The sequence below is a fragment of the Protopterus annectens genome, chromosome 12.part0, assembly GCF_019279795.1.
Source record: "Protopterus annectens isolate FY-2018-M chromosome 12.part0, PAN1.0, whole genome shotgun sequence".
In the NCBI taxonomy this organism is placed as follows: domain Eukaryota; kingdom Metazoa; phylum Chordata; order Ceratodontiformes; family Protopteridae; genus Protopterus; species Protopterus annectens.
The window spans coordinates 1,348,673,083-1,348,691,074 of NC_056746.1; the positions used below are offsets into that span (position 1 = coordinate 1,348,673,083).

A 17,992-nucleotide genomic window follows, 5' to 3' on the forward strand; every position below is an offset into this window, starting at 1 on the left:
TAGGGCCTGGTGCTCTGCTCTCCAAGGATAGATGGGTGTCAGAAGCTCTCACCGGAGTGGTGGGGGATGGAATGACCGACCCGAGTGACGTAGCTGATGACCTGGCCAGCGCACTCCGAATGGCCTCGAAGATGGGTCCCCCCGAATCTGAGGACCGACTGGCTTCCAAGGCCATGACCGGGACTGGGGTCCCCCTAGCTGATGCACTGAGGGGGAGACTCGGAACCGAAAGATGTCCCGAGGCATCCCCTTCGGGCCTGACAGAGGAGATCCGAGTCTCGAACCCTGTGGACGGAACCGACATGGTCGGAGCCGAGGTCGGCACCGATAAACCCAGAGGGGGTATCGGAGCTGGCGCAGGAACATCACTCGGAGTGGGACATACCGGCTCCGACAGCAAGGATGTGCTTGGAGAAGGAATCGATGAAACAACCATAGGAATTGGCTCCGGAGCTGACTGGGTAGGAGCCAAAAACAATTTGGCCAACACCGGCGACTGCAGGAGCCTCTGCACCACCCTATCCACATCCAAATCAGAAAGCCTGGAGGATTTGGAGGAGATGGATGGAGACTGAGACCTCTTATCTGGTGAACCAAGCCTCACACTCGGCGACCGGCTCTGAATAGGTTCGAGAATGATCGGAGCGGACGCTGATTCACTTAATACAGACACCTCCTGCGGCCCCGAGGATGGTGGAGCCGAGGAAGCAGTATCCAATATGGTAATTTTCTCCGGAGGCTCCGAAGATGCTGATGGAGCCAGAGACCTTTTTTTGGATTTGGAGGACTTAGATTTCAACTGGGAGCTGGGAGCCGAATCTACAGCCTCCTCGAAAGATGGTTTAAGCAGTCCCTTTAAAATCAATTTGTTTTTCCTCTCTTGGAGCACCCTAGGACTGAAGGCGTGGCAAAAACTACATGACTCCTGTAAGTGGATGGCTCCAAGACAGTAAACACAGACAGGGTGTCCATCCATGATGGACATTTTATATCCATCATGGATGGACACCCTGTCTGTCCATCAATGATGGACATTTTATATCCGCACTTTGAACACTTTTTAAAGCCAGAAGGCTTATGTTCTTTCTGATCCTTAGACATATCCAAAGAGTTAACAACTTCCAATGGGTGCAAGGCACACAGCGTAACTACAGTTAACAATTACCAAAAAAGGGTGGGAAGCCCACTACTTAGACAGCAGACAGTACCACAGGGAAGAGCGAAGCTCTAAACCAACAAACAATAACAACAAGAACACAGAGAGAGAACCTCTAACTTAAACGGTTCTCAAAAAACAATATACAATAAGAAACAGACAAACTACTGACTAAGGGAGGATTAGGTCCTCTAACTAAAACGGGCCTAGCCCGTGGGAACTCTTAGGGATACCACAAAAAACACTACTAAACACGCAAACACAACTACCGCAGCAAAAATAGCTATTAAAATAGCTTTTGAAGTATGAAGCAAGCAATTTCTCAAGAGAAATAAGTCAAAAAGAGTACTTAGCCACAGCCAAGCGAGACTACGTCCGAGCTCTAGAAGCGGCAAACGAGATCTGGGAATGCGAAGCAGTGTACTGTGGGATACCCTCTTAGCCCAGCCAATCAGAGACTTTTGAGCTAGTAAATAGGCCGAGTCGGAGCCGATATTTGGCTCCATACCCATGGGTAAGAATGTAGGCAAGATAGGACTACACAACATCAAAAATTTCAGAATCCTGATCAGAAGGAAAATCAGTTCTAGGTCTCTTTGAGGGAGAAGGGTGACTTCCACTGATTAGAGTAATAAGGTCTTCAGCCATTCTTATTTGTTTTTTAGGCATAGGGGCCTGACCATGCAGTCTGGGCATCGGTTTTCTAGGCGTGGATCGAGTTTTAGGCCTTGAAGAAGATGGCTTCAGTTTAATATGCAAGTCAGCAGGCCTGAATACACCTTCAGAAGCTGGTGCCTGCACAGCGGCTCTGGACCCATCCAAGGTAGAGACATCCGCAGGTTCCGCAGTCGAAGAAGCATCTCGCGGCATACCGGACTCTGAATGGGTCTCAGTAGAGGCCTGCAAATCTGAAGTAGCGGGTATCAGGGGCTGCGAAAGTGCCTCACTGAGTGCCGGCGAACTGGCGACTAGCTTAACAGAAGCATCGTCAGCAGCTTTGGACCTATGCGGTCTGTCTCTCTTTATCTTTGCGTTTTCTCAGAATGTCAGTAGTCGGGTGGCTTGCCGAAGCCATTTCTGGATAATTGAACTGAGTACCAAAATATTTAGATGCAAAAATTAACCAACGACGAATAGTTCGAGGATTGAATAAGGCACAAAACTGACAGCGAGGGATGTCATGGTCTGGGCCTAAGCAAGGAATGCAGTACAAATGAAAATCTTTATGAGGTATTTGCTTTCCACAACAAATAAAATTGTTAACTTTTACTGACATTGGTTTACAGCAAGAAAAAGGATCCCCAACGGGGTACTTAGCTTTGTTGAAGACTTTGGATCTGAAACTCGAAAATGAAAATTTCAGGAGTCGGCCAACTGGCACTTGCGAAATGCTTCTGTTCGGGCACCGCACGGCAAGAAAGATTGGTGTAATGGCATCGGCTGCATGCTTTATACCCCTGACTACCTGATGTCATGGAAGATGAGACAGCAACTGACGCAGGACCCAAGACTTTGATAATCAGGCCGACTGAGGGCTAAATGCAAGCAGATAACCCAAATGTAATGACTGCAACAGTGAAACACGAAGAACATCCAGCAGTTACCTGACTATTTTTTCATGAATATTTTAGTGACATGTTATTTGCTCAGCTCCAAGTCATTCATTTGACTTAGATCAGTTTCACTGTCTCTCTCTGTTTCATAACTGCACTTGGAGATTCATTTATTGTTGGATGCTATCCATCTGGTTAGGTATTATTTCTTATGATAAAAATGTGACTAATTTTCCATGGCAATAGTTTTCATTTTTGTTCATATTCAGGATGTGTAGCATACATCAGTACAAACAGGAAAGGTAGGCTTGTCTGGAGTGTGAGTAGCACAATTAAATGCAAGACATCACTACAGTTAAGGCCTGAGAGAGATATTATGTCCCTTTTCACCAAACTGTACCACTCATGGGTAAACCTAGACTTAGCTCACATACCCAGTCACGTATAAGAAATATTTAGTCATACTGTTAAAGTCACACCGACACATTTTCTTTCTTTTTTATCTGCAGTTTGGGTACACAGTACAATGGTAGTTTTTTGTTCTGTGTTCGAAAACGGCAAAGAAATGTTTCATTTCCCAAGAGACGTCTTAAATGAATTTCCAAACCTGAATCTATTTCCACCATCCTTCACTCTTATGATGTGATTCATATCCTTACTGTGTTCCCTGGAAGAGCTGCTCTGTAAATGCTGTGCAGACCTCAGCTGTCCCAGGTGTCAGCACACAGTGCTCATGTGGTACCAAGTCCCTGGTTCAAAGGTGCCCCTCATTCCATTTAGGATCAAGACTCCCAAAAGGAATAAAGCACTACCTTGTGAAGACTGAGGAGCACCTTGCCAAAAAAATTATATTGGTTTTACCTTTTTTGTTTAGTTATTTGAAAATGAAATTAATTTTATGTTTCTTTTTTTCTTTGCTTAATTAGGGGATGCCTGGCCGGGATGGAAGAGATGGTGTACCAGGACATGATGGTGAGAAGGTCTGTACACTCTCTTATTTGTTTAACAAAGCAATCCTCTAGATTTACAGACTCCGTATGAATGCCTAATATCAGAAGTATTTAAGAAACAACAGTATTTGGTCTTGTATGACCAGAAAAGATTGATATTTTACAGTTTCATCTTCCAGCTGTTTCATGCAGGTCCCCGTATGCTTTAATAGGGACAGTAATGTAGTGTGTGTGTGTGTGTGTGTGTGTGTGCACCCCACTTAGTATGATGCAATCATTCAGAGGCAGCAGAGTGGTACAAGCTCATAGTTTCAGGCACAGAAACACCATCACCAACAGCAACAAAACACTGTATGCACACCTGATGTGTGTCTGCATGTGTGTTTTATTTTTCATTAAAAAACAGTATTGGTAATGAGGCATACTAGAACACCACAGATGGACAAACTGAAAGCCATACTGATTCACAGCAGCAAGTAGCTTCCAAGAGTAGCCTTTTAGAGCACACAAAGCACAGCCCAGTTTGTACATTCCATTATTATTTGTTGTTCCACTATTAAAGCACCTCTGACACTGCTTGGAGTGAAATATAACAACCAAATGCAGACCAACACTTCACACCTCCTCCAAATACCGTAAGGCTTAGTCGTATCTTGTCTGTGGATCTCACCATGGTGAGTCCCTAAAGAGGATCACACTTTAGCAACAGAAAATCTTGCAAAAATGGAAACTTACTGTATGTTGGTGAGTGGACTGTTGAAGTACACTAGTGCTTTTAAAATATTATTTTCTTTTTTTTTCCCATTTAGGGGGAACCTGGTCGCTTTGGTACACCAGGAGAGAAGGGCCCCACTGGATTACCTGTAAGTTGTAAAAATATTTTTTTGTAACATTTATATAGATATATTATCCTGGTTGCTGGGATTTGTATTATAGCTTCTTTCAGTCAGTGGAGCACTGTCAATCAAATGATAATACAGGATAAGAAATAATTCTATATTTGTTTAGACAGAAACAGACCAAGACTCAGGTGGGTCAGGAAACAGCGATTCTGCCTTCTCATGCTTAATATGCAGATTATGTTTTAATTTAAGAGTTTTGTTTCTAATACTTTTTTACTTGCCCATTTTTTGTGTATTGCATATAAGATAGCACCTTTCTGGCTTTTCAGCATATATCTGAGTTATTTCCATATTGTAATGGATGCAGCGTTAATATCTCAGCTAATTGTGGGGAAATGCTAGTGTGCTATGAAGTTTGGAATGGAGCATTAATACTGATGCAGTTTGATAATTTTATTAATACTACATAATGAAATGTGCAGCCACTGGTTTTGCTCCCTAAAATGGTATTTTTCTTCCCTCTTATATTAGGGATTAGGAGGAAAGGCAGGAGCGAAGGGTGCAAAGGGTGAACAGGTAAGTGACATTTCCATGATTACTGCATTTACAAGTGTAGCAACAAGCAGTGAACACCTGTACATTTATTTGGGTGGGGCTGTTTAGTGTGGCAGGAGGGAAACACTTTTCACCAGCAACTAGGAGTATGTTGTAAGTAGAAATGTCATTTTTGTAGCACTCAGCACAGCAAAGTCTGGGAGCTTCATTTTATGAGAGAGATCTTTGCATAGAGGATTATGATTGGCTCTACAGTCAGGGCTCGTTTGATATGCACTCAGAAATGGATGTTTGTAAACTCACCTCCAGAATGTAGCATGCAAAGAAAGTTTATACGCAAAGACCTGATCATTTGTAATACACTGAGTTGTAGCTGTGGTTTATGTGGTGGAGTAAAGTACATTACAGCTTCAAAAGACTGTAATTCTGCAGCACTGCAAGAACATATTCCATTCTCAATGCATTACATGCACTTGTGCATTAAAAGCAGTTCTTCAACTCCTGCCCTTTTGTAATCCTTTCCTTTTTATGGAAACATGAAAACAGTTTTCTACTAAGAGTTTATGCTGCCATTTGTTTGTCAGCATAAGGTATTACAGCTTCAAAAGACTGTCTAATTCACTAGTACTACTGAAATGTGGGCCATTGTCAATGTAGTGAGTGCCTTTGTTTTTATTAATGCATTATTCTTTAACTCTTGCCCTGCATGTAAGTCTACTCTTACTTTTTCTTACAGTTTTGGCCACAGTATGGGGGTAAACATAAGGAACATATCTCTCATTTGCACAAAAATTTGGGACAAAAGCCAAAAATAATGGGGAATGGCAAAGGCCCAAAGTCAGGGACAGTTTTTTTAATATTGCTCTAATTCAGTTAAAAATGTATTAGAACTGCAGGTTTTGCATCAGTAAGCATTTTTTGAACAAGAACAAGTTTGAAGCTGTAAAGAGACATTACTGAATTTAATCCTCAGAGATGATTAAAACCTGCCATCTTTAACATTTTGTACAGTGGAACTGTAGCAGCATTTTAAAGTGATTGCTAACATAATATGCAATTTGAGAACCATTACATCAACCCAACAAACTATTTCAACCCTTGTAACAAACCTCACTGAGAGTAGCAGTACAGAGTCAGACCTCCACAAATGGTTACCTATCAGGAAATGACCTACAGAGTACCTTTCTAAACATCCAAGCACAGGTTCTGACAAGACCATTTGTCAATACTCTTTCTTATTTGGGTTTCTTTTTGTGTCTGTCTTATTGCATGCTTTTATTTATTTATTTACATTTGTTGACCGGGAGTGTCCGACTGGACATAGGAATATTTTCAGCAGAGGCCCGGGGAGAAAAGCTCACAGTTAAAATAAACAGATAGTAGTTACATTGGATTACATAGCGATTAACAATTTAACATAGCAATTAATTACAAACATATTTACAGATAAAGAACACAGTACATCAGTAGACAACTAGAATCTTTATCTGTGAAGTACATAACAGACATTAACAAATGTTACAATAAGAAGTTCCTGCTGTATAATAAGTACTAGGCTTATGAGCATCTGAGGTTGCTATAATCAAGGTAGTTAGTGGGGTGGAAAGAAAGGTAGTGGTTGGATGGGGTGGGTGATATTAGAGTGGGAGTTGCAAGGGCATAGCCAGCATGTTTTTAGGTGCACTTTTAGTAAAGTTTTGAAGTGGGTGCATGATGGTACGGAGGTAATTGTGGGTGGGAGGGAGCTCTATAATTTGGCTATGGCGCAAGAGAATAGTGCTTCACCAGCAGAGTTATTGGCTTTAGTGATCTGCAAGTGATTTTTGGTGCTGGATCTTAGTGGTCTGGTGGTGCGATAGGGTTGGAGTAGATTCTGGAGGGATGGGACATTTAGTGGATGGTTTACTAGTTTGTGGGCGAGTGATAGTTGATATCATTGAAGGAGGTGAGGGAGTTCAAGCCAGCCCAGTTCAGCAAGATAGAGTGGTGACTACGGTAGAATGCCCCTGTGGCAAATTTGGCGTAGCAGGTCTCTAGCTTGTTTAGATCACATTGCCTTAGGTTGGTATATATTGGCGAGGCATAAAGTAGGGTGGAGATAAGCTGGGAATTTGTTGTTGAAATCTTTGCTGCTTTGGTGAGAGGTTGCTTATTTCTGTATAACGCTCCTAGTGTTTTGTGGACTTTTTTTATGGTCATGGATATGTGAATGTCAAATTTTAGTTTATTGTCTATTTCCACTCCTAGCAATTTGGTGTGTTCAGTTGGGTATATAGTGGTGTTGTTTTTTGCTGTGATGTTGAAGTGAGAGTTGTTTTGAGTATGTTTGGTGGGTTATAAGATGAGTAGTTTAGTTTTGTTTGGGTTGAGTATTAATTGGGCATCGGTTAACCAATTTTCAACAGAGGAAAAGGCTTCCTGTGTGATGTTTTGCAGTTTGGGTAGGGACTGGGCTGAGCAGATGATGGTTGAGTCATCTGCGTATTGTACGAGTGTGCCATGTTTGGTGGCAGAGGCTAGATTATTGGTGAAAACAGAGAAGAGTAGGGGTCCAAGGATGGTTCCTTGGGGAACCCCTATGGAGACAGGTAGTTGGGGAGATATGTCATTCTGCCATACAATGGATTGTTGGCGGTCAGACAGGTAACTGAAACCAGTTGGTGACTGATTGAGAGAAGGATAGGTTATTGAGGACAGAGATGAGTTGTTTGTGTGGGACCATGTCAGATGCTTTAGATAGGACTAGGAAAGTAGCAGAGGAGAGATAGCCATTGTTTTTATGCTGAAGGATGCTTTTAACCTTGACTGATGGGTTCAGTTTCTAATATCGGAACCAACTCGGCCATTACTACAGTTCATAATAACCTAAAACTCTTGAGTTCAGCATGCTTTTATTTCTGATAATGCACCATTTGTATCTGCTGTTAAATTTTCTGTAATGACATTGCACTAGACATTAGGATTTAATACTATACATAGTTAACATTTTGCACTTCACACACAAGCTGCATCACAGCAACACACTTTCTCTAATTATCCAAAACAAGTATTTATTTTCCTTTATATTTTTTCTAATTTGCACCTTAATGTACATTTATGAATCTGTAAAGTATCTCTGATGTCATCCATTAGTTTCACTGTGATGCCCAAGAAAGCAGTTGCTCTTTTGTAGACATAAGTCCTGTCAAGTACCACACAGACATCCCATAATAGATGCACACTAAATCTTGATCTATCAAAAGGGGTTAGCCTAAAGACATTAGCATCAGAAAAGCCAAATTCAAAAGAACAAAATCCGTAATGAAGTAGTAGCACAGGAAATTGTTTCCTTCCAAGCTATTGGGTAGAACAAAAAATTTCCAGAATGACAGGAATTTTACAGCTCTCTTTATTAGTACAGATAAATTAGATTGTAGGTCTTTGATCCAGCAGAATCCATTGTAGGAATTATTGAGGGCTGACAGTTCAGTATACATCCCTTACAGAAGAACAAAAGGGGAAGGAAGAACCATCAAATAGCTGTAAAAATATTAATCTGATGTTATCAGTCTTCATTTAACCTTAACTGATGGGTTCAGTTTCTAATATCGGAACCAATTTGGCCATTACTACAGCTCACAATGACCTAAAGCTCTCGAGTTTGGGTTGTACCCACATTGCCTCTCTCCTATTTACCTCAGATCTCATTTGCCACTTCCAGAGACAGACGTGTTTGTCAGAGCTGTCGAGCTAAGTCAGTTATTTCGTCTATCTATAACCTTCCTTTCCCTAAAGAAGTTTTCCTCGCTATATATTTGTCCTTGTTGCTATGTGATTTCTGCCCGCTCCCTTTTAGTCAGTACAAAGTTGTATTCTCTCTACCATCATTGGTAGTTCTGTCTTTCGTTGATTAATTAAAAAAAATCTTGCTTTTATTCTGCTTTCCCTCACTATCCTGTGTGAATGAGTGTGTCTAGCAATTTCTCCTGGGAAAGTGAGTTTCCAATTACTTTTAAAGTTATGGTTGGAAGATCTAAGGCCCCTTCTGGTTTTAAGATGTGCCAGAAGATTCCCTTTTCTGATGGGTATTTTTTCTTCTGTATTTTCTGTTTCGGCCTGGTACTTTTAGAAGAAGCTGTGTCTGTGGCAAGGATAACACATTCACATTGTGTTTTAAGAAAGACTACTAGTTGAACGGAAGCCATCTTTGGTACGGACATGGAGGAAAATGAAACATTACAACTACCTCATCAGCCTTCTCTTCTATTTTTACAAAGTTTAGGAAACAGAAACAGTTTGCTACCACCTTCTCCCTTGACACCATCCTTTGGAAAGACAGAGCTTCGGTTCATTTAAGTTCCTCTGAACCGACTGCTTCTAAACAGGTTTTGTTTCAGTTCTGACAGCATCTTTGGAGCTGATAGCTTTATTAAAATCTGCATCTTTGGCATAAAAACCGTCAGTACTAAAATGAACTTAGAAGGCACAGAGCTTCAATTCATTCAGGTTCCTGAACCACCTGCTTCTAAGCATATTGATTCAGTTCCAACAACATCTTTGGAGCCGATAGCTTTATTGAAATTTGCATCTTCGGCACCGAGACCTTCGGTACCTAAATGAATACAGGTCAAGCAGACCTATCAGAACAGAGGCCTTCCTCAGCACTGATCAACAGTTTCAAGAAGGACAGTCTACTCCATCTGAGTCTTTAGACCTTTCTGCTATGAACCTTCTGGCACCAACTGCATTGATTTCAGAGATGCATTTACCTCTAAAATCGGTGATTACTCTGAGCACTTCTGCTATATCAGATTCAGAGACCTTTCAGGGTCAAATTTGTGCTACTGACTCCAGGTAACAGGTGCAGTCTCCTATTTTCTCAGAGAGGTCTCTGCATCTCAGAGCACACATTAGTTCGGCTTTGACTTCTGCCTTGGTGCCTCAGGGCAGGGAGTGACCACAGTTCCAAGGTTGTCCATTAGTTCCACTATCCCTTCCCTTCTGGGGGGGATCAGCCTTGGAGACTATGATGAGAGCCCTGTCTACTGTAACTAGCCAGTCAGCTTCTACTTCTTCGGAGATAACACCTAGACCCAAGCTCATTTTTGTTTACCAGCATCTCTATGGTAATAGCTAGTGCCCAGACTGCAGATTCCCCAGATAGGTTTAGGTTCATAGGTTTATACTAGGCTAACTGCCCTAGGGCATTTATAAGCCTAGCCCAAAGTTATGTGGCTTACGCCACCCCTTATGTTAGAAATACTGTGCCCATTAGTTTGTTGTGCCTCTGTCCAGTAGTGACACAGAGATGATTCCCGGGGTAAACCTACGATCTCCCATCCACCGGTCAAGATTTCTCTTGAACAGAGCCAGCAAGGTGCTCTGCCTCACATGGACTGGGATTTTATTCCACAGCGTGGGGAGTCTCTGGGTGATAAATCTATCCCTCCAGCACGTCCTATTTATATCCGTGCTAAGGTTTAAGTCTCTTGCTCTAGTGGTTTTGGTGGATTTGAATTTTTTGAGGTGGAGCATGTCCATTAATTCCGGGTTGGTCATGGCCTTGTATGTCAGGCACAGGTCACCTCTGAGCAGACGGTATGCAACTGAATAGAGTTGGAGTTTCTTCAGTCTGGCAGCATATGACAGGTTTTTGAGTCCCTTTATCCTTTTGGTGAGGAACTTTTGGGGTCTCTCCAATTGCTGCAGGTGTCGAGTGAGATACATCCCGAATGGGGCATTGTACTCGATCATTGGTCTGATAAGTGAAGAGTACAGGGGAACAATGACCTCACTTGATCTGGATGTGAATCCCTACATGATCAGGTGGGCAATGTAGAAGGTCTTTCGAACCACTTTAGCAACGTGAGCGTCAAACGAGAGGCCACTGTCAACCTGGGTCCCCAGGTCCCTGATAACCTCTTCTGTGCTTAGTGGGTTGCCACCTATATGGTAGCTTGGGGTTACCTTGTTTTTCCCGAAGGGTATGACTATACACTTTTTTGCTTAACTTCAGGCCATGGCACGGGCACCAGCTATCAGTTTGCGTGAGACGGCTCTGAAGGATGTCTGTGTCCGATGTACTATCCACTATGGCACCCAGTTTGCAGTCATCCGCAAACTTTGTCAGCCATAGTCCTCCTATGTTTGCCTGTACTTCTGAGAAGTAGATGCCGAACAATAGGGGCCAAGGACTGAGCCCTGTGGGACTCCACTTGTAACCGGCTTGGAGTCTGACATGGCTCCAGCAACTCTAACCCTGTGGGTTCTGTCCTTTAGCCAGTTTGCAACCCATCTTGTGACATATGGGCTTACATTTAAGCTGGTAAGTTTCTCTATAATACCCGAGTGGGGTATTGTGTCGAAAGCTTTTGCAAGGTCAAGGTAGGCTGTATGGACTGCCTTTCCCTCATCAATGGCCTTGGTGACTGTTTCGAAGAAGTTCAAAAGGCAAGATCTGCCCTTGACAAAGCCAAACTGGGTTGGGTCCAAGGTCTGCAAGTCCCCTATGTCCTTGTTTATGAGTTCCATTATGATCCTCTCCATAGCTTTGCAGACCAGGCTTGTTAAGCTTATGGGGCGGTAATTACCAGGGTCCGTAGAGGCACCACCTTTGTGGAGTGGGACCACAGTTGCCGTACGCCACTCCTTGGGCACATATCCTGTGGTGAGGCTAAGATTAAACAGCTGCCTTATGTGCGGGTTTAGTTCTTCATTGAGTTCATGTAGCACACAGCTGTGTTTTTAGCTTTAGAGAGAGCAGCTTTCACCTGCGCATTTGAGATGTCTGGGAGGCTACACTCTGTTGGGATAGTTATCTCTCCTTTGAGGGGAGGGGGGTGAAGTTTGCGCTGAACCTGTCTGCCAGTATGTTGGCAATGTCTGTGGGTTCAGTGATTTTTGTATCATTTTGGACTAATTCTGAGCATATCTGGGAGTTTCCACCCAGGTTTCTGACATAGCTGAAGAAGGCCTTATGATTGTCTTTTGAATCTATGGCAATTTTTCTCTCAAAGTTGGCCTTGGATGATTTTATGAGGGATCGTAGTTTCTTGCTAGTGCTGATCAAAGATGCCTTCCCATTTGGGATTTAGGTTTATCATGTAATAGCTTTCTCCTCTTATTGTAAAGTTTGTTTATGGCTGGGGTCCACCAGACTGGACGTTTGCCCTTGGTGGAAAGAGTCTTGGTTTTATTTGGGATTGCCTGATCCATGCAGTCCTGAAGGTGTTCATAGAAGGCATTTGTAAGGGCTTCCAGCTTGGGTTGTGGTTTCCATTGGCTCGGGGCCTTGAAGGATACCACACCTGTCTTGAGTAGTGTGAAGTTTGCTTTAGAGAAGTTCTTCACTGTGGTCTTTTTTGTTTGGGGTGGGGGGGGATGTGGATTTCTAGTGAGATTAGTTTATGATCTGATCTCACCAATGAGGGATATACTCCGTGTGGAGCATTTTGTCCCCATGTTCGTGATGATGAGATCTAGTATATTTTCTCCTCTTGTGGGGACGGTGACTAGTTGTTCCATGGCATTTGAATTTATGAACTCCAGGAACCTTTGGGCTAGAAAGTTTGGGCTTGAGTAATGTTCCCAGTCTATATTCGGGTAGTTGAAGTCACCCAATATGATGGTGTTTGGTGATACATTTTATACCCTCCAGTGTCTTCAGGAAGGTTGTGTGGGTTTCCTGAGTTTGAGAGGGTGGCCTGTAGCATGCTACAAATTGTAGAGCAGTTTTGCCTATGGTTAATTGCACCTGGATGGTTTCCGATGCTTCGTGCGTAGCCACCAACCTGGAGGTGTGGGTATCCTTGATGAATATGGATACACCCCCCCCCTTTTGTGGTGTGGTCCGGGTTTTGGGGCCGGAACGCATGATATGAGATGAAACCTGATAGTGCCGGGGTGCTCTCAGGAGCCTTGAACCAGGTTTCAGTCACAGCACAGACATCGATGTTCTCCATACTGAGAAGGGCCTCGAGTGCGTGCATTTTGAGATTTAGACTTCTGGCATTGAGCAGCATTACCCTTAGTTTTTTCACGTTTTTGTTTTCTAGGGTGGTAGGTTTAGAATTTGAGCCTTGCCTAAAAAAGGCACTATGGGGGTGGCAAGAGCCTTAGCCAATATCCGGAATCCCAGGGGTGACAGGTGCAAGCCAATATCCGGAATCCCAGGGGTGACAGGTGCAAGCAGCGTGGCTTATCGAGCATGTCATCCCAGGCAGACAGGCACTGGATCCCCTTTGAATGACACCAGAAATTAAGCCAATTGTTAAAACTGATCACCTTGTCACTATATTGTGGCATCATTCTTGGTGAAGGAAGGATACTGCTCAGGGTCAGGGTCATACCTGCCTGGGCTACATAATCAGAGAGCTCCTCTATGTCTCTTTTCATGTAGTCCAGGGAGGTACGTCTCAGGTCGTTCACACCAGCATAGACAATGACTGTGTCATACTTGTACTTGCCGTGGAGTGACCTGAGTGCTTGTGTTATGTGGTGGATTCTAGCGCCCGATAGGCAGCTTACCATGACCTTCTCCTTGTTCAGCCTGGTGAGTGGGACGTCAGTGTGTCTGACTATGGAGTCACCCATGACAAGTATGTTTGGTGTTGTATTTGGCCTTAAGGGCAGTGACTGCTTTGCACACTGATTTTGTTGTTTATGTGTTGTTTGTGTGGTGTATTGAGTTTGCAGTTGCTTGGGTGTCTGCTTTGGAGGCCTCTGCTGTTTAGGTAAATTTTTACTCAGAGCCTCCGTGTATGTCTTAGTGTGTTTATGTGTTTGATTCAGTGGTGTGGTTGAGTTATGTGAGACTGGTATTGTGGTGTGTGTAGTTGCCTTCTCCTCCTGCCTGGTCTTGCCAGTCCTGAGTTGAGAGAGCTCAGCCTCCAGTTTGGCTAAATAGCTGCATCTCTCGCAAGTGTTAGTGTTACGTGGGAGGAGGAGAGGGTTGTCCGTGTACATGAGGCAATTGTAACATTGTCTCAGAATTCCAAGATTCACCAACTGGGCAGGAGAGGACGCCAGCATCTGACCCTACGACATGCTAGAAAGATTTATGAGTTGGTATGAGACAGAAAAGTAGTGGGCTTAGCAGGGAAGTGGGCACTCCAGGGGGGTTTTGCTAGTGAGAGATTTGTATAATATAGGAGTGCTTGACCTGCAAAGAGAATGCTTATAAGACAAGGGATATGCTTATAAGACAAGTGCTGAGCTTTTGAGAAGAAAAGCTATTTGGAACAAGTGCTGCACTTTTAGTGAAGGTGTAAACTGTTTAGGTTCCTAACAGAGCAGTTCTAAGGGAAAAATTGAAGAACAGACTTTCTGCAGCCAGAAAGAGTTTAACCTTGTTTAACCAGCGCTGCCCGATGCTGCTCTAGTGGCAACTCCGCTAAAGCACGTTAAAGTGCTTGATAGCAGGGGCTGGAAAGAAGCAGGAATAGACCCAAAACGGACAATAAAACTACAGTTTCAAGTCAGTAACCACCTCTATGCGGGGCAGGGTAGCTGCTCAATGTTATTCACTGCCACTGATCAACAGAGAGACTTTCCTTTACCCCAAGCAAAAATGGGCTCACAGAAACTTTCAAATAGTTCAGGAACAGCAAGCCTGAAACTGAACTTTTTTAACTCTCAGAAAAGTGGGAAAAAAGCAAGATTTTTTTTTTTTGTTTTTTCAGAGATAGCAGAGGTGCACAAGTAATATCAAGTTATAACAGTGCAGTAAATGACCCCACACAAGAGTGCTAGGTCAAGGACAGAAAATATGCAAGTTTTAAGAAAAAAATGATTTAAAATTAAGTGCAAACAGGAAATTCAGCAAACAGCTTTTGGTTGTGCTCTAAATACAGCTACTAATACAGAAATCAAGTTTAACAAGCCAGCAAATGCTCAAGCTAGGCAGCTATGCAGAAAAACTTAGCAAATAAACAGAGAAAAAATACTTGAAATCTCAAAAGTGGCTCCCTTCTTCTCTCAGTGTTTTTTCCTCTTGGAGGGTGCTTCACCAACAGCCAACAAGCCTGAAAAGACGCCCAAACCACGAGGCAACTAGGTTTTAAGAGAGGAAGATGAAGGAGTTTTGGAAATGACCCCTAGTGGCCAATAAAACTACAGTTTCAAGTCAGTAACCACCTCTACGGGGGGCAGGGAAGCTGCTCAATGTTATTCACTGCCACTGATCAACAGAGAGACTTTCCTTTAGCCCAAGCAAAAATGGCCTCACAGAAACTTTCAAATAGTTCAGGAACAGCAAGCCTGTAACTGAACTTTTTTAACTCAGAAAAGTGGGAAAAAAAGCAAGATTTTTTTTTGTTTTTGTTTTTTGTTTCTTGTTTTTTGTTTGTTTTGTTGATATCTGATCCAACCTCTTCACACCAAGGAGGTCCTTCAGAAGAGAAAGAGGAAGAAGCAGCATTAGATTCCTTGCAGGAATCTGTTATTGAAGATACTAATGTTGATGAAATAAGATTCGGTATACTTGCACTCATCCTTCTACCTCTAGAGGGAGCTCACTCATTTGATTCCTCAGAGGGAGTGGAAAGCTCCAGCCAGTTTTGAGCTAATTTCCAGGAGTCCTGACAAATTCTTTCTCCCCCCTGGAGAGAAAACAGTTTTAGCCAATGATTTAGCTGTGGAAGACATGGTCACTATGGCTATCAGGAAAAAAAAAAGGGTGGGGACTAGCTGAGAAAAGTTCCTCGCTCCATCTGCCTAACACAGAGTCTCAGCTGATGGATATGTTTTGGAAAACGGTTTCACATCAACAACCTTTGCCTTGAGATCCTTGAATTTCTTAGCACATTTTGCCAGTCTTTAAAGGGATCTGGTTAAGGGGTTATCCGATACCATCATGGGAGCGGTCTCTGAGAAGGTACAAGACAAGCTGCTCCCCACTTACCTACCCTGGAGTCTGTGCCCAATTCATCCATGAGGCACTCTGCACATGCGGCCAAAGGGACCAATAGAGCAGCAGGTTCAGACATTGCCATTAGGAGTCACGCCTGGCTGCGCAGATGTCATTTTGTGGACGAGTTTGTCTTTCTTGGTTAGTGCTCCTTTTGACGGATCTTCTCCTTTTGGCCCTAAACTCCAGTTGTGAGGAACATGTTAAGACCCCTTTCTGCCTTGGGCATACATTTTTCCACCCTCCAAAGATCCTTTCCAGGAATCCGACAGGTGTTGAAAAATGTGGTTCAAAATTCAAAGGGCCTTTCCAAGACACATGTGGAAACAGTTCTCCCAGGACGGGACACTTCAATGGAAAACTCTGTCCACATGGTAGAAGTGCCCCAAAGAACCAGGGATTCCTCTATGGGAGGCCCTACCAGTGCTCCTGGAAGGATACCTGATTGTCTTCCTCTGAAGGCAGCTGGGGCATGCTTACCTTTACACCTAAATGCCTGGCTAGAAATAACTACAGAGTCTAGGTGCAGAAGATTATACCATTCCCCTTTCCTGTTCCCTCCCAGTACACAAGTAAATCCCTGAAGTCCCACCCAATCAGAGGGAATCAGCAGTTATGCAAATACTAAAGCTACCAAAAAAAACAGAAGAGTAATCTAAGAAGTCCCACCAGAGAGAATCCGGAATTTACTCAAGATTCCTTTAGTGCCAGAAAGAAAAAGGATTGGGAACCAAGTTTGGATTGCAGCTTTATGACAAATTCAGTTCACCAAATGGAGTTCTAGATGATCACAGTTCAGTGCATTCTTCATTTCTTGGAAAACGATGACAGGGTGTGCTCCACAGACCTTCGGGAAGCCTATTACCATGTTAAATGAACTAAAGCTCCAGATGGTTCCTCTGCTTCCAGCTAGTAGCCACTCATTACCAGTTTAGAGTTCTTTCCTTAGTCTTCACCACAGCCCCTAAGGTATTCTCTGCATGCATGGCAGAAGTATCAGCTAACTTGAGATTGTAAGGGATTCTGGTTGTCTCCATACCTAGATTACTGGCTCTTTACCACTACAACCAGGTACCTATTAATAAAACCAAGAGACTGTGTTCTCCAAACATGTACAGACTTAGGAATAACTGTGAATTGAGAAAAATCACAATAGACTCCAACTCAAAGTTTACATTTCGTAGGAACATGCTCAATATGAGAACTTTCATAAGCTCTCCCTCTCTCTCTCTTTTGGGGGAATAAGTTCAAAGGATACAACACAACAGGAAAAGTATATTGGCCCATCTAGTCTTCCAAGTCCTAGGTTCAATGCCTGCAGCAATTGCACTAGTCCCCTTGGCAATGTATTATATGAGAATTCTTCAATGGCTACTTACTTTTCAGTGGTCAATTCTTTATCAGCAAATATCATGTCAGTTTCTAATTACCAAAACTTGCATAAATGATATAGTTTGGTGGTTGCAATTGGAATAGGTTCTTCTGGGCTGTCCCACTGCAGCCCAAGGCCTTAGTTACCACATATGCCTCCCACATGAGGTGGGGGGATATTATATGGACTAGACACTATGAGACACTTGGTCCTCTATAGAAGCCAGTTTGCATATCAACATTTTAACGAGGAGAGCAGTGTGTGAAGGCTGCCAGCCTAGCCAGATATAATTAAAATTCTGTCATTTGTAAATATTAATGTAAGCCACAGGCTTGTTGTCTTAAATGGAAAAATGCTGTTACATGTGGAACTGCAAAAAAAATGTAACACAGCACTCTGCTGTAACGAAGCTAAGTCAAGCATTTTATGACTGTCTTTGATCTTTAAAGTTGGCTCCGGCCAGTCTAGATGAAGGAATTCTTGCTATTATTTTAAGGCCATAGTTAATGGCCAGAATTTGCATGCATAAATATCCTTAATAGCTTTGCTTCCTGACCTTGTGTGAGCTTACTAAAGAATGTAGCCTGTTAGCCTGGGAAACCCAGGGAAGTGTGAAGAGTGATGTAAAGTGAACCAGGAATATGATTTAAAAAACAGAGAGAATCAGAGACATTAAGCA

General features: G+C 42.9%; 1 protein-coding gene across 2 annotated transcripts in view; it reads left to right on the forward strand.

Moving 5' to 3' along the window:
* Positions 1 to 17,992, forward strand: part of COL9A3 (collagen type IX alpha 3 chain) — a 727,303-nt gene that overhangs the window by 323,715 nt on the left and 385,596 nt on the right. For both annotated transcript variants that reach the window (XM_044090399.1, XM_044090400.1), the window contains exons 18-20: positions 3,636 to 3,689; positions 4,469 to 4,522; positions 5,033 to 5,077. In XM_044090399.1, the coding sequence (XP_043946334.1) occupies positions 3,636 to 3,689; positions 4,469 to 4,522; positions 5,033 to 5,077 (153 nt within the window). The remainder of the gene's footprint in view (positions 1 to 3,635; positions 3,690 to 4,468; positions 4,523 to 5,032; positions 5,078 to 17,992) is intronic.